Below are 24,035 nucleotides of genomic sequence, written 5' to 3' on the forward strand. Positions count from 1 at the left end.
ATATCATTCAAAGTAGCCTTCTTTTCACATGGATAAGCACGAGTACCACTATTACACAGATCCTAGTAAAAGGAGCTACAAAGCTGATGATAATAACTATGGAGAGAAAGCAGAGAAACTATTTTACAGTAGGACAGTTGGATAATACAAATCTCATACAATATGCAAAATCACTTACCACTAAACGCACACATTAGTAGATACTTAGGCTCACACACTTGGTCTGCCCAAGAGTGTTCTTTCCAAGTATATGTATTCTTGTATGAAAGAAAAGTGCTGGGTGTTTTATTTATCATGGAACGTCCATGATTCAAGGGAACAGGCTTTATGTAATAGTATGGTGAGCTATGATATTTAGAATGGAAAATGAAGTCAGTGTTGACAAGAGTAGTTTTGTTTTTATAGAAAACAGCTTCATTTGCTTCAGAACCCATCTCCCACCTGACCATGATTTCTAATTTTAATTCAGTATGGAAGTCAACAGTGAAAATAATAAATTTAAAACTTTGATCTGAGTATTTATTTTAGTGTGGTGAGTGAAAATTGTATGGCAAGAGAATAAGAGACTTTTTCTTAGTGCCTGTAAGGTAAAAGATGTCTGTATGAATCTTTTGACTTGAGAGATTACATTTTTACCCCATCTTTATACAGTTAATGCCAATAAAGCCATTCCCATTTTTTCAAATTATTTGCGAAAGTAGAATGGTTTAATTAAACAACACTATGCCCTGAGTAAAGTTGTCAGTATTATTTCTGAGTGAAAACTCAGTTTTAAACATATTGTAATACTGGTATTAGAAAAGTGTTCCCACTTTACTAAGCTTTGATAATTTTAACTTGTTTCTTAGGCATTTAACATAAAATATTTATAATTTTGGAATCTTTATTTCTTTCTCTTATGTGGGATCACCTAACAGTGACCAAATAATGTTTTGGCTGGTGACCTGTGTGAGTAAAGAATTTCCAATTTGGTGGAATGGAGTGGGAAAAATAAGCTTCCTCAATATGGGCCTGTGATCCAAGTTGTCTTTCTCCAGCCAGGATGTATCTTGAAACCCTGGGGATGGAAAGGAACCGTCCCTGTCACTGATACATAGCAGCTTTTTATAGAGTGTTGATAATTTTATTAAAACTTTTATTTATGTAACCAGTATTGGGATAACATAACTCTTGAAAGTGGTTGTTTTCATGAGTGCTGTATGTCCATTAAAGGTCTGTAAATGATAAGAGTTTGAGACATGTGTGTTTGGAAGAAAATCTAGTAAGACCTTTTGAGTGGCCTCCTCTCCACGTTAGCCTGACGAGGCCTGTTTTCCGTGTGGGGATCTCACATACATGCTTTGTTCCCATCTCTTTAGTCTAGAACTCTGTCATTGGGGTGGGATGGGGCCGTGGGGGGTAGAGCCCAGGGCCTTGTGCGCGTGCCCGCTCTGCACTGTGCTGAGCCCTGGCCTCCCTTGCGGCTCCTTTGCCACTTTTTAAACTTAAATTCATGTCTTGTCCTTCCTCTTACGGACCACTGGCCACTCTTATTTTCATTTTCTGGTCATTTGAGGATTTCTAGGTTATAATTTTAGTGAATCAGGTTTTTTCCACTTATTTCTGTGGAACATTAGCACATGAAAGTACAGTAGCAAACATTGATTGGAATTTCAGAACTTAGCAAAGAAACATGTGGAGTTTCACCGTGGCATGTTTCTGTGTGTGATCCCTGCTTTACCTCTCCACCTAAGCATTACCTACCATTGCACTATTATTTACTGTTACCATCATTACCATGTAAAACATGGTAAATAAACCAAGACATTTTTTTCAGTTAGGATAAATTGGATTTTTTTTTTTTTTTTTTTTTTTTTTTTTGGTACTGGAGATGGAACCCAGGGGCCTTCTACCTCCATGCTATACCTCCAGACCTATTTTATATTTTATTTGGAAACAGGGTCTCACTAAGTTGCTGAGATCCTCACTAAGCTGCCGAGGCTGACTTCGAACCTGCCATCCTCCTGTCTCAGCCTCCCAAGTTACTGGGATTACAAGCGTGCGCCACCACACCTGGCTCAAAATTGGATGATTTTTTCCCCAAATTATTTGTTCACTTTAATTTTTAATTAAATATATTTTAACTGATGTATAAGAACATAAAATTGTGCAAATTAGTGAGGTAATAGGTTAAAGTTGGATGATTTCAAACTGTTTTAAAGGATGGTTTGGTTACTTGAAGGGTTTCTTCAATTTTGTTTCATTGTATTTAATAGAGAAAAGATTGCAGAGCAGGTCTCTTGATTTCTCAGCCTGCAACCATCCTCTTGTGCTGTATTGCTTTGTGAGGCATGAAGGAAGCTGCCTTTGACTAATACGTTTGATTTCCTGGCTGTTCATTTTAAAGGCCTGGAGAACGCTGGAGGATTACCCATATGTCTTCTTTAGGGAACGGGAAGCATTTGAGTAGACCCAGGAATGCAGGATGTCCTCTCATTTTCAGATTTGCTCCCCTTTGCTGGAATGGCAGCTGCGGGAACCTTTTCTATCTTCGGTTTCCTCAGCATGAAAGTACCTAAAAATTCTGGTATATTAAAGCTCAGAATAAATATTTATGACATGGATAAACATACATTTACTGACTTTTCTCCCCCCAAATATAAGGAGAAAGAATGTAAACCATTTAACACCCTTAGCTGAGTAGTCTAATTTTTTTTTTTTTTTTTTTTTGGCAAGGAAAAGACAAATCCTTTGAAGAAAAAGGGTGGTTTTGTTATTAAGGCGATACTACCTGGTTTTAAAAGTCCCTGAAACTTTTAAATATACTGATTAAATCTAGCTTCTCATGAGGCTATTGTCTGACCTTTCTTTAGCACATTTTCAGATGCCTTGGAATATATGCTGCTTCACCAGTATTCGTGGGCACTGCAGTGAGGAATGGATTTATTTATTTGTTTGTTTGTTTATAGTTTATTTTTGTCATTGTAACCCATAGAACCTAATTCTTTTTTAAACCTGGCAGAACCTAATTCTTTTTTAAACCTGGCAGGAGCCTGCCTTTCAATTGTGGAAGACAATTGTTTGGTCTGTTTTGTAGTTTCCAACATCTTTCTATAGTAGTGTTTTTTGGGGGGTGCATTGTAATTTTACATCTTACTGGGGTACAGAGTGTTAGAAAAATACATGTACACAGCTCTTGTTGACCTCCCCACTCTACAGCAATAGTCTTGCCTTTTAATAATGTTTGCTCCCCCATACATTATTTCTTCTTCTTTAGTCAAAGCAGTCCTCCACAGAACAGTATTTTTTATGAGTTTCAGATTACATAATGACAGCTGATTAGACAAATCTTACTAATAGCTTTTAGTGGTCTCTGTAAAAACTCCACCATTTCATAAGATTTGTGGATTCTGTGAGAATGATCATTCTCGTTTGAAAGAAGTGAAGCATACACAGAACGAGATGGGGGCAAGAAGGGGTGGATGGAATATGTGACGATAAATACCTGTTTTTCGATTTAACTAAACCATAAGAAATTTTCTTTCCTAACCTATCTTTTTATAACTCTTCTCAGTTTCCATTTTTGCATCTTCCTGTCTTTAGATTGCAGTCAAGGATGCTCCTAAAAATTGTATTCCTTGTGCTTCCTTCTTAAGTAGCACCTTTAATACTGATTTTTAAATTGAAATGTTTTTGTGTTTGAAGGGATCTTGTGTGTAAAGGGATCTTGTCTTTGGACGGTTGAGGTTTCAGGAGTGGGCTGACCCCCTGTGCAATAAATAGTACATTATAAAGCTGTTTGCTGTATCTGGATGAGTTCAGTTACTTCACTTGGCTGGGCAGTATTTCTGGATAGCACCCTGTTTTCTGAGTAAGCTGGCACTACTGCTCACCCTTCCCGGCTCCAAGCCCATTATCAGCAGCTTCTTTCTTAAAGTCACCTGTGGGAATGAGATAGGGAATTTAATCCCCATCCTTGGAAGAGTTATAAATGGAATCAAAAGATAGAAACTTATATAATACAATGCAATTATATTGTTATATATATGATAATAATAGAACACCCAAGATTACCTTTTCTTGAAATCTAATTTCTGTAGCTTGTCTCTCTCTTTATTGAATCTGTTCTTTATTGTACTGAATATAATTAGCTTTAGTTTAGTATCTTGAAGTATTTTTTCGTTTTGCAGTCCTTTCTCAGGGTGGATTGTATTTTGGTCATACTTATATTTGTACATATGAACTCTGTTTCATGAAATGAGTGTTACAGATTTACAGAATTTCTTTTTTGTAATCACACATAACACTCTCCATTCTTCTTTCCCATTTTTCTGATTTACCCCTAATCCCAAAAGGGAGATGATAAGGAGTTTGAATAACACTTTGTGGTGGAATTAATCAAACTCAGTTTTTCAAAAACAGTGCCTTTGATCCAGTAAATGCCATATGCTGAAGATCGTAAGCTAGCACTTCTGAGTAGTGGGTGATGGTGATAGCCTATTGAGTCACTTCATTCTCTTAACATAGCTGTGGGAGATGTAGATACTGTCCTCCTCATCCTCTTGTAACAGTGGAAACCTAGATTGAGATAATTTGTCCTGAGTTACACAGCTAATGTAATTTAGAACATGATGGATGTAAAGAAGTTATTCAGACCAGCTTAGATTCAGAATAGCCTTGTGTCTTGTCCTGTTACCTGCTTCCAATGGTCTAGGAGTACTGGTGCCCAGGTTTTTAGGGGATTGTGGGAAATGTGGCAAGTTGGCCAGAAATAGAAAAATTCTGTCAATGTGTATGTGTGTATTTCTATAACATTATATGTATGGAACAATTTGTGGAAAAAATAGTGGTTAAAAATAAAGCACAAAATTTTTATGATCTTTTTCCCTGGAGAATGATTAGAATTTTAGCATATTTCTTCCCAGTCTTTCTTTTTAGGAAGAGGGACCAACCCAAGTTGTTTACATATTGGGATTTATATGGCTTAGTATCTCACAAGTACTTTCCCATGCCATTAAACATTTTTAGAGATGTTCTAAATGATTTTGGCCTTGGCAAAAATTTTTTTTAAGAAAGAAGATGGCCATATGAGCTGAGTGAGGGAGAAGCAGTCCAGGTTGACTCAGTAGTGTCCTCTCACTGAAGAAGAGAATGATAGAATTATACATAGACTTTAAAGGGATGCTGATGAGTCAGTGTGTACCATTATAGTGGGGAGTATCTGTGAGATCTTCCTTAAAAATGCTCACTCAGCAAAGAGTCATCTGGGCTGGAGGTCAGTTCTCGAAGTCTGTCAGCATATTCTTTCAGGTTGAAACCATTATTTTCTAGGTGAGGAAATTGAGCTCCAGAGAGAATAATGGTAACAACCGCAGGTTCATTGGACAGCTGTACTGCAGGGGCACCCTTTAGGTGATGTCACGGTCGGGAGCTTTATCAGCCTGGTGGTACAGGTGGTATTCAGCAAATGGCTTCTGAATGAGTGAATTCTGTAGATCATCACTTGGTGTGTGGACTGCAAACAGACTCTCCTAAAAGTGATATTTGCTTTCTTGAATATTTAGTGTTCACTACTAGTGCCTCACATTCTTTTTTTTTCTTTTTCTTTTTTCTTTTTGAGTTTGAGTTTGAAATTGCTAGCAAAAAAAGAAGAAGAAATGGATAGATTGTAGAATGAAACAGTACATTTTTGGTAGTCCTTTTTGTCTCTTTTTTAGAACTTGTACAATCTGTTTTCTGTGTTTTCAAAAGTACTCATGAGGTCATTCTCTTTTTGTTTTACATTAAAAACTCAGACTTACAAGAAAGGCAAATCAAACATAAATTTTTTTTTATCACAGAGTATCTTCAGCTCCTTAAAAAATTGCACAGTAATTTTCATTGAGGCCTCTCATGAAAAATCATTTTAGGGCTCAATAGTAGGGAAAGTGACTGGTTTTAAGATCTGTTTTGAGATCTCTTCCTCCTTTGGATAAGATGAATGACCACATTTCCTTGTTGCTTATTGGCAGAATGCTCAGAGCCAAATTTGTATATATTAATCAGAATATCTCTTCTGACTCGCTTTGTTCAAATCTCAGCCTCACCTTCAGTTCCTGCTTTCTGGATTCTTTTTTTTTTTTTTTTTTTTAATTTTATTTTATTTTATTTTATTTTTTTTGCCACTGGAGTTCCCGGAAGCCCTTCTACCTCTGGGCTACACTCCCAGACCTATTTTTATATTTTCTTTTGGAAACAGGGTCTCTTAAGCCAGCGCGGCTTGGCTTGGAACCTACACGATCCTCCTGTTTCTGCCTCCCAAGCGCGGGGATTACAAGCATGCGCCACCACGCCCGGCTGCTTTCTGGATTCTAATACAGACTTTCTCTTGTCCTGACTGATCATTTGTATAATTTATTTATTTATTTATTTATTTTTTGGTGGTACTGGGGTTCCTGAAAGCCCTTCTACATCCGGGATACACTCCCATGGGCTATACTCCCAGACCTTTTTTTTTTTTTAACTTTTTTTATGTGGAAACAGGGTCTCTTAAGCCAGCAAGGCTGGCTCCGAACCAGCATGATCCTCCTGTCTCCGCCTCCCAAGCACGGGGATCATTTTGTATAATTTAATGCAGGCTACTTCAAATCTAGTGTAGTGGGTGAGAACACATGGACACAAAGCCAGACATGGTGGTGCACACCTATAGTTCCAGTTCCTTGGGGCTGAGATGGGGGAAGTTTAAAATAAAAAAGGTTCAAAATAAAAAATAAAATAGGGTTGGCAGATAATTCGGAGATAGACTGCCCAAATTCAGTTTCTATATGTATGTGCGTATACACATAAACACAAGTATACATACTCACACAATCTTCTAGTAATTATAGTTTCTTTGTAATACAGCAGTCACATGTTTACCATTTTATTCTTCCTGAATATATTCCACACCTAGCTTTATGCCAGCTTTAATCTAGTACCTCCTGTATCGCTGCTAAAAATGTGACAGAGATGTTACTTGTCTTCATGAAAGAGTCTAAGTTTTTTACCTAAACCCAGTGATTCTCATTTTGTTTCTTACCACATCATGTCTTTACTTGAAGCAAGAAGCAGCAGTGCTCAGGAAGTTATTTTTTATAGGACAGTTCTTTATGGTGAGGGGTCTATATTCTTGTCTTGGCCCAGGTGAATTTGGTTTGTTTATGTAAACAAATGTCAGATAACATAGAATTAACTTCTTGTTTTCTGTCATCCATTTACATGTATGTGTATGTGTTTTCGTGACCAAGAGCATAAATGCATAAGTATTTTAAATTTTTATAACCTCAAAGGAGTGGGAGGTCTTGGCTGTGTTTTGCAGTTTGGTTAAGAAGATAATATATGTTACAGGATGTACATGCTATTTTTCTGTGAAGAATAGAGCATATTTCATGGATGACTTTTTGAAACAACATTAAAACCTTTCAGAAAAACTGATTTCCAATAATCATCGAGGCTCTTAATAGTTTTAACAGATAAAATAGAATGACTGTCCTCCCATTTCTTATACTCAGCTTAGCATCCAAAAGAAGTTATTTTATTAGAATTAATAAACTCTTGAAAGAAAAAATTATAACCATCCAGGACAAAGGCAATATATTTGTTATTTCTTTTTAAATGGGATAGAATCATTTCTAGGTAGAGTAGAATTTATATTGGATACTTTATTGTGAAAAATTGAACTTTTACCAAAGTTTTTGAGCAGTCATGGAAGTGCTATTAATAACAGATGTATTAATTGAAACAAGGGGTGAATACATGCTTTAGACTGGGTGAAGAGAATGTGAAAGTTTGAAGAAATCCCTGTATTCCATAATTCTCTGTACCCAGTGTAGACGCTATTTAATTCTTCTTTCAAATGCACATTCTGTTTGCTTAAATCTACATCTGCTACCAGCTTTGAACATTGCCTGAAACGTATGTGTGGCTTGGCAGCAAGTCTGATGTGAAAAGGAGAGCACAGAGTAAAGTTGGTCTTGTTCAGTAATGGTGCAGAGCCTTCGCAGTCACCGCCTGTGAGTGCTTGCCGCGGCCCGCGCTGGGTGCTGCTGGGAAAGGCCTGATGGAGCACCGGTGCCAGAGCGGAGATTTCTGTGCCTTCCGCTTCCCTAAGTTTGTTGAAATCATTGCTCTGTTTTAGGGAAAGTTGTCAGTTTTGCTTGCTTGCTTTTTAAGCCAGGCATCTCTTGACTGAATTTATTTCTTTCCTAGAACTAGATCTGGTCTCTCTTCCTTTACTTGATGGATTTGGGTGGGTTATCTTCCATCTGAGCTAGTATTTAGATACCACACAGTTTGGGCACAAGTTTCAAATGTTAGCATAAAATACCAATGTTTTTGGAGCTTGATTGAATATTTGTGATAATTATCACTATGGCATTTAAGATTCTTTGATAGTTTTTTTAATCACTTAAAATCTTACTGGTGCGTGCTAGTAATCCCAGTGCTTTGGAAGCTGAGACAGGTGGATCGCAGGTTTGAGGACAGCCTCAGCATCCTAGCAACACTGTTTCAAAGCAAAAAAAAAAAAAAAAAAAAAAAAAAAAAAAAAAAAAAGAAGAAGAAAAAAATGTTTTAAAAAAGTGGCTATAGTATAGCTTGGAGGCCCCTGGGTTCAATCCCTGGTAGTGCTAAAGTATTGCTTAATTTAGAGATCAGCCATGCACAAGCTATGGTTTCTGAAAACCTAGAAACTTGTCATATACTTCTCTTGTATCAGTGTACTATGCTTATTGATTCAGAAATCTTTTACTCTGCACTTCACCAGTAAGCCATGACGAAGTTCTTTAAAAATTGTGTTTTGGCTAGGGTTTGGAATCTGAAGTCAAAGCTGTGGTAAACGTGTCCCCCCCCCCCGCAGTACTGGGGATTGAAACCAGTGGCATTGTACCTCTGAGCTACACCCCCAGCCCTATTTTTTTATTCTTTATTTTGAAACAGGTGTCACTGAGTTGCAAATTGCGATTCTCCTGTCTCAGTCTCCCACATGCTGGGGTTAAAAGCATATGCCACCGCGCTCAGCTAGCAAACATCTTTTTTTATAAGGATTTCAATCACCGTGATAAGCTCGTTTAAGTAACTGAGGAGTAAAGTTAGACGGATGTAGACACTGAGCAGGAATGCTGACATGGTAAGAGTCCACGCATTGTTGGGTTCTTACCTTGTGCTTCATCCTTTTCCTTCAGGCCATGCATAATTTTTAGGTAGTTACATTATAACACATCTTTAAATAGTGTGGATTTATATGATAAAATATTGCAAGACATTGGCTCTTAATTTGCCTTTGATTTTAAGATTTAGATTACCTTGTCTTTAAGAATTCTCTTAATAGCACATCTGTAGAGCCCCCCCCCCCCTTAATCTGCTGGCAGATCTGGAGTTTTCAATTTTGAGTATGCCACAGCTTTACTTTCCAACTTTCAACTTACCCCACTCTTTTCAGCAGGGACAATTCTTCATTCCTCTTTTGCAGGGAGAAGTATGTATGTATGTATGATGTATGTATGATGTATGTATGTATGATGTATGTATATAAATTATGAAAAAAATTGGTGATTTTTTTTAATGGCAGGCAAAAAAATCAAGGTTGAAAAGAATGCTGGTTAATTATTCTGAACTGAAAGGCTTCAAATCTATTTGATCCTCCCAGTGAGTTTCAGGAGCCAGCAGACTAGTAGTCTAGTTTGGTTGATTGCCAGTGTAACTCCAGATATGGCATTTAAATATAAGACAGCATATTATTTTCAATGTTTTCATATTTCAAGTTAAAACAAGAGAAGCCCAACAAATATGTTTTTTTTTTTTTAAAGAATAGTTATTGGGCAGTCTGCCTCAGTGAAGACAGTTTTAGCTCTAGGCACTTTAAATGTGACTGTTTTGCAAAGCAGATATCTGGAAAAAGTGAATGTGAATATACTGGTGCCAAACTTTGAACAGTTATTCAGTGTTTTTAAACCAGGCTCCCCTTTGCTCGAGAGAGGCTTAGCCAACTAAGACAATTGAAGAGGTTGAAGAGATTTATAAACTTTAGCTCATTTTTATAATCCTTCCAAAGTTTGTAGTCCCACCTCAGTTGCATCTAAGGGTGGCTTTTGTATTAGTAATTTGAGTTGACTTAGTGGTAGCTACCAGTTTGTCTTCGTAATCCACTGGCTGCTTGCTGCTTCTCTTCAGTTGTAGGGTGTTTGCTTTTTAAACTGCAAATGCTTAAACGGTTCTTTCTTAAACGTCTCATTACACAGTTCTAAGCCCTTTTGTTGAATAATATCATAATTTAAAAGTAGTCCCCTCTCCAAAAGGATTTTCTCCTTGCCATTCATCTTTGGGGAATTCCCCAGGATATTTAACCATTAACTCAGAAGCGCGTGTCATTGGTTGAAATTGCTGCTTTGGCTTTTGTTAAACATGATAATTTTAGAACAAAAGCAGAGCGCATCTAACTCTGGACCAACTCCCCAAAGTTGCCAGTGAATGTCTGCTTCTTCACTAACCTGCTTTAATATGCAATAAGGTTTTTGGACTCTATATCAGGGAGGCCTCCCCACTTTTATTTTTCTTCTTCTTTTTGTTTCTTTGGCCTTGATCCTCTCCTTTTGAGGTACGACCCTTCCTGTGTTCAGGAGTAAACCCTATCTCTGCTTTTATGCCTTTTAGACTCCAGCCAGGAAATTGAGTACTGGCTGGATGGGAGGACGCAAAGAGCCAGAGCCATGGGCTGCGGCAAGGCGCCGGCACCGCACCCTGTTCCCACACCGCAGTGTGGAGCTAAGCGGGGTCTCCTGTGCTCACCTCCCCAGTCTAACTCTGGAGAAAGACTAAGGCATCCATGGAATAAGGGCTTCCCCTGGGATTGCCACAGGCCAGAGGGGCCAGTAGGTGACAGCTGGTGTGGCACTCAGCCCTGGCTGATGGTGACTGCCAGGAGTGTGGTAGTGGGACAGTCTGCTGTTCTTCCTAACCCTACTTAGTTTTACCATGATTTTCTTTAAGGGGGGGGGTGGTACTATGTGTGGAACCCAGGGGCTTTCTACCTCTGAGCCATACTCCCAGAACTATTTTATGTTTTATTTGGAAACAGTATCTCACTAAGTAGCTGAGGCTGGCTTTGGACCTGCACAGTCCTGTCTCAGCCTCCCAAATACTGGGATTACAAGTGAGCGCCACCACCCAGGCTTACCAGGAAACTTTTTGCAGGGGTTGGTTTCACACTCTGAAAAGTCACATGGGAGGAGGAAGGAAAGCCGTGAGTGGAGGACGATGAGGGCTACACATCTGTGTCAAGGTTAGAGTGAGACACCGACCTACAGACCTGAGAGTCTCCAGATACAGACTGGTCCACACAGCTCACTGTGAGTCTTACCTCTTGCTCCTTAGCTAGTATGTAGTAACAACATAGCTTTCCTTAAAAATGGAATCAACTGCTGTCATGTTCTAGACTGGGCTTTGGTGTACCTAGGCTCACTTTTGAGCTTTAGCACCCCATCCCTAACTTTTCAAGGCTCACTTTTAGGGTCCTTCCTTCTGTGTGATATCTCCTTTTATATGTTTAATTTGCTTTTTTAAAAAATGTGTGTGTGGTACTAGACATTGAATCCAGGGTTACTCCACCACTGAGCTATATCCCTAGCCCTTTTTACTTTTTATTTTTGAACGAGGATCTCGCTAAGGTACTGAAGCTGTGGGTCAGCCTCCCAAGTACTGGGATTCCTGGAATGCACCACCATGTTTGGCTTGTGACTATTTTTAAATTCTTACTATCAGGGCAGAAAATACAAATCAAGATAGTGTCCTAAAACTTTTCAAAGAATAGGCCCAACACAAATTTTATTTTGCAATGGTGAAATTCCAGTGTGTTGAAGATTTTTAAAAGCAGTTTTGTTAGGTTGCCTGTTGCTGCTCTTAACCCTCTAATTTTATATTCATTTAAGATATTTAGGTGAAATAAAAGCCCTTATGTAGAAATCAATATATTGGAGCTGGATTTATTTACACTTTGAGGAGCCTCTTGTGCTGCATCATACAGGCTTCAGATTGCTAACACTTCTCCAATTTAGAGAAATACTTTATTTTCCTCCCTCCTTCCTTCCTTCCTTCCTTCCTTCCTTCCTTCCTTCCTTCCTTCCTTACTTACTTACTTACTGGGGATTGAACCCAGGGGCATTCTACCTTGAGCTACATACACCCTCAGCTCTATTTCTTATTTTTTTATTTTAAGACAGGGCCTTTCTTAGTTGTGGAGGACCTCACTAAGTAGCCAAGGCTGTCCCTGAACCACGATCCTCCTGTCTCTGCCTCCCAAGTACTGGGATTACAAGTGGCATCACTACACCGGCTTCATTTTCATTCTTGTCCTTTTTGGAGGGCCATAAAATAGGTGAGGTGCTGGATAAGAAAGAGTTAGGAGGTTGATTACATATTTTGGGGTTTGTTTTTTAACCTCGTGTATTCTGAAATGCTTCTATAAAATCTACCTATTGAGGCTATTTGAGGGGAGTCTTAGCAAGATTACAGAATAATTTTCAGAGAAATGAATCGATTTTAAATCATACTGTATACTAGAGGTCCTGCTTAGCTAATAGACAAATCATTTATAATTAGCATATCCAGTGAATAGCATGGAGTCCCAGCATTTTGACTGGGATGAACTTTTCAGATCCCTTTGGAGATGAGGAAACTAAATATCTAAGAAGAATCATGGGCTAACTGGACAGCAGCTGACCCCCACTGGGGAACGTTGGCTGGCGTGAGAACTTCCATCTGCAGATTCTTTTCTTTCTAGTATTGCCATTTGGTAGAATAGAACCTTGTCACATACCTACTTGTATACTACTTTGTGTGTGTGTGTGGGGGGGGGGACTGGGAATGGAACCCAGGGGCATTCTATGTAAAAGCTACACCCCCAACCCTATTTTTTTATTCTTTATTTTGAAACAGGGTCTCACTGAGTTGCACAGGGCCTCACTAAGTAGCTGAGGCTGTTCCCGAAACATGATCCTCCTGTCTCAACCTCCCAAATGCTGGGATTACAAGCGTGCTCCACCACACCCGGCTTGCACAGTACATGTTTTGCAAGTATGTGTGTGCGTGCGTGCGTGCGTGCTTGCGTGCGTGTGTGTGTGTGTGTGTGTGTGTTTTACAGGCTTTAGAAACCAGAAGCATCCTACCTCTGACCTATATCCCAGCCCTATTTTAGGTTTTATTTTTAAATAGGGTCTAAGTTGCTCAAGGTTTTGCAAAGTTGCTGAGGCTGGCCTCAAACCTGCTATTCTTCTGCTTCAGCCTCCCAGGTACTGAGATTACAGGCATGCAGCACCATACTTGGCTAAGTACCAATTTTTAAGAAATCATTTTATAAAATTTTATGTGTTGTCAGTTGTTTGGTAATCTTTCCCCATTCTCTCTTTCCCTTTCAGATAAATAGCTAATTTAATTTTCACTTCTGTTTTATTTATAGTATTTGGAAGTTTTATTTGTAAGTTAAATTTGATTAAAATTTGTTGATCAATTATTTTATTTTGATTTGAGAGACTCTTGAATATTTTAAAACAAAAAGAGACCACAGCAATCATTCTATCCCACTTCCCAATTTATGTGATTGTTATGAACCCATTAAACTGCTGAAGAGAAAGGAGATTTTCTTACATGCCAGAGAAATAAAATATTGAGATAATTGATTTAAATTGTGATTTTTATAGTGTTTCAGGCTGTCATATTGTGTATGAAATAGATTTTCAAGGTTGTGGTACTTTTAATATTAGTTAGAATATAGCATAGGTTATAAAGCTTTCCTTTCATATGTTATTTATAAATCTGCAGAAACATAAGTATAAGATGATGTCTGGTGTACTTGTATCACCCCTCTCCCATACTCTTTAAATACAAGCAAGATGATAAACAATGCTAGTCAACTGCCTTTATATTAATGCCCTTTTCCTTTTTATGAATGAACGGGCACACTTTTCAAAACCATTGCTTGCACTGTCGAACGTCTCGTCTCGACAGTAGTACAGCTTCCACCTCAGTTGTAGTTTGTTATGAGTTTAAAAATTGGTTCTTCCATCAACAGTTATAGAAGAACTTCTTTCTTTGGATCTTTTTCCTTAGTTTTTCTATATGTCAAAAGAAACATACAAAAAAGTGCATAATTTTTAAGTAGTTGATGAGTCGGCTGCTGTCTTTTAACATGAGAAATATAGCTGTCTTGGAATAAGAGATTTATAGTTCCTCTGCCTAGTAACAAGTGATGATAAACCAGGCTCTGCATCTGAGGAAGGCTGTCTATGCATTGTGATCCGCAGTCTTGTTTACTTTGTAAACCATAGCACTGTAACCAAAGCAGTGGCAAACAGAAAACTTCACTAAGAGTTTTTAAAATAAATGGATCAGGTTCAGAATTAAGCAGATATGGTTGCTCCACGTGACCATGCATTCATTGTGATAGCAATAGTTTGAATATTATGTTAACTATAAAACTTCCCTTCACTGTGGATTTGCTATGCATTATTGAGCTATAATGCTTCTCAGTGTCATTTATTACATTGTCAGTTTATACCTCCTTCTAGAAATACTGCTTTAAATTAATGATAAACATTACAGTCATTAACTTAACCAAAGTAAGTCATTAAACCTTTTTATTGCAAGCACATGATGATTGAAATATAACTCATTTTAATAAAAAAAAATGGTGTCTGTTATTTAGCACAAAGGAGCACACGGACAAAAACAAATTCATTTTCAATTTTAGCATATGCAGCAGGGGGCACCAGAAGAAGGCAAAAATGAATTCTTGAATTTTTTAAATGAGCAGTAGCCTGTATCCTGTTCATATATAGAAAACATGGTAGTTGATTAAAATCCCCTTAGTTTTCTTCATGATTTTAACTTCTCAGTTCTAATAGCAGTGTTGAGGAAAAGAATTAATATTCTTACTTATTAATCCAGGTGAAACTTCTTATACCAATCAGTTTAGTAACAAGAATTTTAGCACAAAAAATTTCCTAAATATGTACTATTTTTGGAGCTTTTTAAAGAGAGGAGTGTAAGCCACATTTAATAATTCCTTGTGAGAACAGGGCATTAATGTTGTGTTTTTAATACCTTTTATATGAATTTTTTTTCTTTACCAGTAAAGGAAAGCCCCAATGATTTGAAATTATTTGAAAGCTTAATTTTGTTCTCTTTATATGTGAGCCAAATGATTCTTAAATCTGGAAACCTGTTGTTCCTGATGGCTAATAAATAGTTACATAAAATTTGTTTCCAGCAAGGCTTATTTTTAATGTGGGTGGCATTATTAAATAGTTTTATTTTTCTTTTACTCTCCTCTCTGACATCTAGTTCAGTATCAGATGGAAATGATGCGGAGCCTTCGCCATGTAAACATTGACCATCTCCACGTGGGCTGGTACCAGTCCACATACTATGGCTCTTTCGTCACCCGGGCCCTCCTGGATTCACAGTTCAGTTACCAGCATGCCATTGAAGAATCTGTTGTTCTCATTTACGGTTAGTAGGAGGTTCCTTTATTATTCATTTCTTTCCTTAATATTATTACTACTATTTTAGCTTTCTGTCTTTTGCCTCTAAGAGCAGCCTGGCAGGCCTTCTCAAGTAAATACCAACCCTGTTTCTGCAGCAGCCTCAGCAGCAGCTAAGTCTAGACAGGGTTTCCTTCTTTCTGTTTATTTTTCTTGCTATCAGAGCCCTGATGTGTACATTTTGGAATGCTGGAGTAGCTGCTTCATTTTTATTCCTCCATCTCCCCTCCCTCATTGAGGGGCTGGTGGAACTAGACCAGATGTCTAACAAACCCCGGTTGCTGGAGTGTCTGGCTCTGTACGTGACTGACCAGTCATAACACCGTGCGCCAAGCTTTTTATACCTCTGACAGCAGCGTACAAAACCTGGACTGTTTCTCAGCACAAAGATTTTTTTCTTTTCGGCCTATTTAATGGTGTTTCCTCAAGCTCTCCAGACCAGATGTTCTGTGCTGTATCAGAACTGTAGGCAATTTAACAGCTTTATAGCCTCCCCCCTCCCCAAACACTCACAGTTTGCCATATCTGGCAGACTCGCATATAGTTTCCAGCTGAGAAGTAAATGTAACGTCCTGAGTATCTGTCAGAAAAAATACTAATGAATACGATCAATCTTATGAGCTGCCCCAAAATTGTTTCAGTATGTTAACAATTGGATTACAGTAAAGAACAAGTTGTTAAAGTGTACTTATATTGGCTGGAAACATTGCATCATCAGACCTTGATGAATTTTCCACTTGTTTCAATCTATTTTGGTTTTCATTTTATCACCTATTGCTAAAAGTTTCACTGTGTTAAGTTTCAGACAACATGAATGTTAACACAGGTTTTAGGCGAATATTGGCATGCCAGAGCCATTATCATGCGGCAAGCGCTAAGCTCCCTTACTCTTGGAGCGTTTAAACAGTTAGTTTTGACAAAAATTGTTTCTCTGAAACTAGAAAGATACTTTTGTGATAGCACTTTGACTTAGTGGTTTTGTTTTTACAATCTGCTCTAATTAAGAAATGTGAACAGTGGTTATTAGGTTGTATAAATTCTGTTTGCATGACTATTCATTTTAAATTAGTTGATTAAAGAACTACACAAGTACATGCAGGGATTTTCATGTTTAGTATTCATCAGTATTTTCCTCATAATCATATAAGATGTATAGACTGTGTCACATTTCATTTTCAACAAGATAACTGGTTCTGGCTGAGGAATGGGTTTCAAAATATCTTAACCATATTTTGAATCTCCTATCTGTATTTTGGGGAGGAAGTTACTGTTCTTATTAAGTAGGATAGATCCCTATACTTTTGCTTATTGCTTATTGTAAATGGCTTAAATCTGCCTCGTGTTGTTTTCTGATTATTTATTTTAATCTTAATTTTGCAAAGATCATGTTGTAAGTAACAGTATTCCTAGAACCAGTGTCATTCGGCAGTGGTGGTGACAGAAATCTTAGTAATTACTTTCTCTTTTCCTTATTCGAGATCCCATAAAAACCGCCCAAGGGTCTCTCTCACTGAAGGCATACAGACTGACTCCTAAACTGATGGAAGTTTGTAAAGAGAAGGATTTTTCCCCTGAAGCGTAAGTGTTTGGGCCCATGAGGTGTATGGTAAAGGACTGGGTATTTTCTTTTAAAACTTCCTGGCTCCTTGGTTGTGCTGTGGTCGTGCTTTTGCCTTGTGGGCTGTAGGAGTCTTCTGCATGCCGAGTGCCACCTGACTTCTCCCTTCCATGTTTAAGTTAGTCTTTGTGGAATGTTTCATCTCCTGTTCTCACCAAGGGTGATTCACTTAGAGTGGGAATTAATTAGATGATATTGAAAAGATAAGTGATAGAAAAGGGAGATTGAAAGAGTGGTCAGCGGCTATCAGACTATAAGCTCTGGGTCAGAGTGCCTGTAAGGTACATGTCTTGTTATTCTGAGTTCTTTGATGAATAAGCCACATTCTTGATTCTTTAATGAATATGGCTTATTGGAAATTTTTTGGGTGATGATTATGCAGAGAATCAATTGATGGAGATATTTTGTGATCTTTCTTAATCGAATTGTAATATTGACATTTTAAAATGTAAATATTTAAAATTGTACCATTTTCTATTGTGGAAATTTTACTTCTTATGAAACCAGAGCTTTGACTTTATGTATGACGATTGACTTCGAGTTTCCCATTTGTCTCCTAAAAAATAAATGTACGCAGTTTCTAAAAAGAAAAGCTAATTCATGAACAATTGGTGGGTATGGAGTCACAGCTGAACCGTGAAAAACTATGTTTATGCAGTGTTCTGCATGATTGTATGTGGAGTCTTTTGTGACTGTTGTAATAGTTGCCAACCTTTTTAGCTCAGTATGTTTTAAAAATAAGTTTTCTAAAAAATATAGAATATTCTCTTTTCTAGCTATTTTTGTTATAGATTATGTAGCATAATTTACTGGGACATTTACATTTTAGTATAAATAAAATTTTAAGGATACCTGATTAAAAAGAATTTTTTTGCCAATTTTTTCCCCTCTGTTTATAGTTCAGATTTATTTAGATTATTTTGAAAAATGATACTCAAATCACTTAAAGAATACTGGTGAAACTGATCTTGAAGAGGGCCTATATATATGAAATAGTTGATTTAACACTTACTTCTGACCACCAGACTAAAGTATTTTTAATATACTTCACAGATTGAAAAAGGCAAATATCACCTTTGAGCACATGTTTGAAGAAGTACCAATTGTAATTAAAAATTCACATCTGATCAATGTCCTAATGTGGGAGCTTGAGAAGAAGTCAGCTGTAGCAGATAAACATGAACTGCTCAGCCTTGCTAGTAGGTAAGTGGCCCTGTCTAATGAAAAGTAGCCTTTTTAATCACCTTTTGCAAAAGATTCTTGTACATAGTTTATCCTTGAGAAACAAGAAAAATTATTGAAGACTGTTTTGAGTTGACTAAGATGTATGTAATAACATGTAGTGTTTGTCAGGTCCTGTTAAGATCCTAGAAAGCCACTAAACTGATAAAGCAAAACATGTTGTTTGAATATTAACTGCTTTGTGTACAAGAACCGCTGCGGCCTTCTTTGCTCTGTCATTTGTACTTTATATGGTCAGTGCTGATGGAGGAAGGTTTTTGTTTTAATTTGGCTCAGCCTTATTTACTGTATACTATTATGATATTCAGGGACAGAAAGGCCCCCTCCCCTCCCCTCCCCTCCCCTCCCCTCCCCTCCCCTCCCCTCCCCTCCCCTCCCCTCCTTCCTCCCTCCCTCCCTCCCTCCCTCCCTCCCTCCCTCCCTCCCTCCCTCCGTTCCTTCCTTCATCCTGGGGATTGAGCCCAGGGTGTTCTACTCCAAGCCACATCCTCAGACCTATTTTATTCTTTATTTTAAAACAGGATTTTCCTAAGTTGCTGAGGGTCTTGCTAGGTTGCTGAGGCTAGCCTCGAACCTGCAGTCCTCTTCTTTCAGCCTGCCAAGCTCCGGGATTTCAGGTGTCTTCCACTACACTCAGCATAGAAATGCTTCTTTCTTTATTGGTTGCACTTGCCCATGTTCAGATGCAGACTTTGTCAATAGTAAACTTCCAGTTATTTGAGTATTCAATTCAAATGAGAATTTTTAAAACTGATACTGGCTTTTGCTCTTAGACAGTGGTGACATGATAGTCTGTACTGTTGTACAGACTATCTTGTTGCTGTTAGTGAAATAATACATATTATATTGCTAAAATGTTGAGGCATTCTAAAACAGATTTTTTTTTTTTAATGAAATTAATGCCCCTCCAACTTTTTATTTTTTCAGTGCGGAGACTGAACTGAACTGATGGTCTAGCACTTTACCACTTAACTACACCCCCAGCCCCAAATCTCATTATCTTAGCAGAAATGTGGGCAAAGTCACACATTATATTCTTTCTCTTATGCCCTTGTTAGTGATTTTTTTGTGGTAGGAGGAGACTAGCAGCAGGACTGTAATATAAAATAGAATGGGCAGGCAGATAATCAGTCAGTGTTTTTTTTTTTGTTTTTTTTTTTTGTTTTTTTTTTCTGAAAGAAACAAGCTGTGTTTTTTTTGTTTGTTTTTGTTTTTGTTTTTTTTTTAACAACCAGTTTGAAGCAGAAGTTTGATTAGCAGATTTCTAGTTATCCTGGGGGGGCATGCCTTGTACTTACCCAATATAAGACAAATGAGATGAGCTCAGAAGGACCAGTGACCACAGTGTTCTCTGTGCTCTGGCCTGGGTAGGCTGTGCTTGAAGTGCTACTTTCCATTGCATGGACCCATCAGAACGATGACTAGAGCTGGGTGTGGTGGCGCACGTTTGTAACCCCAATTTTGGGAGGCTGAAACAGGAGGATTGCAGTTCATAAACAGCCTCAGCTACTTAGTGAGGCCCTTTGCAACTCAGCGAGACCCTGTTTCAAAATAAAGAATAAAATACAGGGCTGTGGGTGGTGGGTATAGCTCGGAGGTAGAATGCCCCTGGGTTCCATCCCCAGTACCCCCCCCCAAAAAAAAAAGAAAGATCAAATCTTGACAGGGAAGGAGAAGGAAACCGAATGGTAAATGGAGCGCCAAATGACACAGCCAGGTTACAAGGCTAATTTGGCACCAAAGAGTGCACTGTTAGACTACAAACACATATTCATAATAGTCTTTAAATTTGTATGTTTTAGAAGGTCATATTTTTATTGCTTTTTACAAACATTCTTGGCACACCTATATTTAAAACATTGAGGTAAGAACCTTTTTAGCGTTCAGGGTTACAATTTCATGTAATAAGCATATAGTTATATAATGATTTTTAAATTTACTGCTTGAAAGTTTTTTGCTTATAATTCATGTCTTCACCTTTGCCCCGGGCTTTCTTTATTGAGCACACAAAACAAGTATAGTCCTTGTGAGCTCTCATATTATCAATAAGCTGGTCTCTGATGTCAGTTTGTCCAAAGCATTCTGTTTGCCATAGCAACTAAGACCTAGAAATATATTTTATTACAGTTATCTTCCATGCTTTTATGTGAAAAGGCTAGATTATACTTAAGTAAACTGAATATACCTGGGTATACAACATAATATTTAATTTCTAGCATTAATAGCATGCTTATCAGGTCAGTTGTCATAAAAACTTTCTTTTTTTATGATGATATTAAGGATGGAACCCAGGGGGCATAGTACCTCCGAGCTACACCCCCAGCCCTATCTTTTATTTTTGAAACTGAGTCTCACTGAGTTGCAAAGGACCTCACTAAGTAACCGAGGCTGTCTGCGAACCATGATCCTCCAGTCTCCGCCGCCTGAATGCCAGGATTACAAGTGTGTGCCATCAGGCCTGGCATAAAAACTTTTCATAAGAGAAACTGTATCAGAAATCATTTTTACACAGTTCTTAAACATTTTGCTGATATTACCTTTTGTGGCTCATATGTGGGTACCAGTTCTTTGATTTACCTGATAAATTTTCTCTGTGCTATGAATAAAAAATTTTTTTCTCAGTAGTATGAATAGAGCAACGTTCTCTTTTATTTTTAAAAATCTTAATTTTATTAGCTGGAAGTTCTAGTAATGATTATTTCACAGCAGACTTTATTAGAAAATATATAATACATCCCTTCAGTTTTTCACATGTGACAAATAATTCTGTTTTTATTTTCTCTTTTTAAAAATGTAAACTAATGATGAGCATCCTACATTTAGGATAATAAGCATAATTGATATTGTAGCTCAAGCTGACTTAGCATTCTATGTCTTGGTTCACATCTGTTTAAGTTATCTGTTTTCAATTCTTTGTTTCCTTGGCAATAAGAGAGAAGGCTATATAACTGAAACTCTCAATAGTGACTCCCTGTTTCAGTATGCTAAGTTGAACTGGTACTGAAAACTGGAAAAATACCCACAGAATCACTTTTGGTAATGTATCTGGCTTCTGTGAATGCAGTGTCTAGGCAGTACTCATGATTGTTACTTCCTGGTACCCTTCTAGGTTTGTACTGTGAGATTTTTAATGTTGGTTGCTTGTGTTTCTGAAGAGCATTACTGTAATATAAATGTTATAAGACCTTTAAAGACACATGTCTGCTTGTGGCAGTGTTCTAGCACCACTTACCAGTACATGAGACTAGACGTGCTTGTGGGGCTGAGTTCTGTAACACCTCACCTGTGTCTAACGTTGTACAGTAGCTCTCTTCTCTGCACGTGGTGGTACCTCTGCATTGTCTTCCAGTGTCACTGCCCTCCCTCACCTCCTAGCGCAGGAGTGATGGTGAGCTTTCTTCTTTCTTGGTTTCCTTGGTTTCTTCTTTTTTTTTTTTTTCTTTCTTCCTTGGTATATAATGGCATGAGCAACTTTTTTAGTAACTAATCATATAGCTAGTGCCCTTTCTATTTTATTATAGCTCTTTGGTCTCGGCTTTTTTACTGGTGAAATGGAAGAATCAGACCTCTGCAGCCAGTCCCACTCTGCTGCAGGCCTTACTCGGTTGACCCCTATTCCCTGAATTCCCCTTCTTAGGTTTTCAGTTCTTCTCTATTCTAGTTCTTTCTCTCTATTGGTCTGTTGTTTTTTTTTTTAATTAGTTTTCTAAAATGTTAAACTCTTCTGACAGATTGAAAGGGTAACACAGTGAACCTCACTCATAACCTTGTACGTAGAGTCACCGTTTGTTTATGATGTCAGTTTGCACCTGCTCTGTCAGTATATAAACATACTTTCTTTTCTGAAACTTTCATAAATTGTAAGCATGAGTATCCCTAAGTACTTTAGCATGCATCTCCTGAAAATAAGGACATTTAAGCTCACAAGTCTACGTCATCGTAAACCTAAACACCTCAAAAAAAAAAAAACCACCTTTGAGCTCATGCTATAAAAGAAAAAGAAGTTTTACCTAACTTTCAACTTCTTTCACTTTTTGCTACATTTTCTTCTTTGATTGATTGATTGATTGTGGTACTGGGTATTGAACTCAAGGGTACTCTACCTAAAAGCTATACTACCCTGCCCTATTTTGAAATAGGGTTTCTCTAGGTTGATGAGTCTCACTACTTGTTTAGGCTGTCCTCTAACCTTTGATCTTTCTGTCTCCTCCCCCAAGCTGTGATTACAGGTGTGTTGCCACCATGCCCAGCTCTCTACTTTTATTAAATTTTCTATCACTGTATTTCCTCATTTACTACTTACCCCATATTTTTGCAATGTATGTCCATTTTATATTGCTAGAGCTCCCACCTAAGTCACAAAAGCCTTTCTTATATTACTGGATTCATCAGCACTTAGCACTATTGATCGCTTCTTCCTGGAGTTCTTTCTTTCTTTGAGGGCTGTGAAACTACAACTCTTGTGGGTAAGTTCTTATTTTCCACAGTGAACTCCCTTTTGCTCATCTCTAAATGTCAGTGTTTGTCAAGACAAATAGCTTGCCCCCCCCCCGCACGCTATTGTGGTGATTTCATCTTATTTCTATGACTTCCTACTTCAAGCCAAGGCCTTATTACTTCTCTTCCTGATTACTTTTACAGTCTCTTCCTACTTTTATGCTTTTCCTCTTTCAAAATTGTAATCATGGTGTTAAATGCAAATTGGATGCTTGTATTACTCCTTTGTTTAAAATCTTTGGCTGGCTTCTATTGTCCTTAGAATAGAATTCAAAGTTATAGTCCAAGCTTCCAGAAGTCTCTATGCTATGACTGTTGTCTGCCTCTCGAGCATCAAAACTTTTTCCCAGTCTTGCACTTCTCCTCAGATACTGAATTTTGTGCACTTATAAACTCATTTCATTTTTTTTATGCTAGAGTCTTTGGGTGTGCTGCTTATACCCCGTATCTGAGGTACTCCTTCCCACCATCCTTGTCTGTCTAACTTAGCTCCTTTTTAAAGTCTCAGAATTTAGTTGTCAGATAATCTGGGAAGGTTTCACTTGGTCCTACCACACTATCCTTTATATTTCTGTTGTATGTCTGTTACAGCACTTATACGCTGTTGCTTCATCTATTTACTTTCCTCTCTTCTCACTAGAATGTGTTGAGTGCAGCAATATCCCACATAGTTTAATTCTTAGTATCTAGCAGAGTGACTGGCAGAGTCAGGGTGGGCTGGTATATGTTGAAAGAATGAATGTGGAATATAGTATTGTTACATTTAATACTAAAGTTACTTGGAAAGCAATGTGACTGTTGATTGGAGCTGGTTAGCTCTGCGGGGGAAACCCATTGTAATTTATCATCTAACACCACATGCCCAACCACATGAGTCTGGGTCTATTAAAGTCAGTCTATTAAGAAATTAGAAAGCAGAAGCAAATACTTACCTGGTTTTCAAAGAAGGAATAAATGTTTTAAAGTTAAAAGTGAGTGAAAAATATTAAAGAAATACTTGATTCCTAGACAGGTGAAATCATTAGATCCAGTTTCTGGGTAAAGGTTATCTAGGAACTGCCAGACTGGGATTAAAAGGTAAATTTTTACTTACACACACACACACACACACACACACACACACACACACACACACACACACCAGTTCT

General features: G+C 37.8%; 1 protein-coding gene across 5 annotated transcripts in view; it reads left to right on the plus strand.

Annotated features, from left to right (window-relative positions):
• The window catches only part of EIF3H (eukaryotic translation initiation factor 3 subunit H), a gene marked incomplete at both ends in the record, with an annotated part of 101,764 nt that overhangs the window by 72,328 nt on the left and 5,401 nt on the right, over positions 1 to 24,035 (plus strand). For 3 of the 5 annotated variants that reach the window (XM_080694637.1, XM_080694638.1, XM_080694639.1), the window contains 3 exons: positions 15,331 to 15,498; positions 17,009 to 17,108; positions 18,202 to 18,351. In XM_080694637.1, coding sequence (XP_080550763.1) covers positions 15,331 to 15,498; positions 17,009 to 17,108; positions 18,202 to 18,351 — 418 coding nt within the window. The remainder of the gene's footprint in view (positions 1 to 15,330; positions 15,499 to 17,008; positions 17,109 to 18,201; positions 18,352 to 24,035) is intronic. The other 2 variants (XM_080694641.1, XM_080694640.1) reach the window with 2 other exon arrangements.

The sequence above is a fragment of the Muscardinus avellanarius genome (genome assembly GCF_963383645.1).
Source record: "Muscardinus avellanarius genome assembly, chromosome: 4".
NCBI classification, from domain to species: domain Eukaryota; kingdom Metazoa; phylum Chordata; class Mammalia; order Rodentia; family Gliridae; genus Muscardinus; species Muscardinus avellanarius.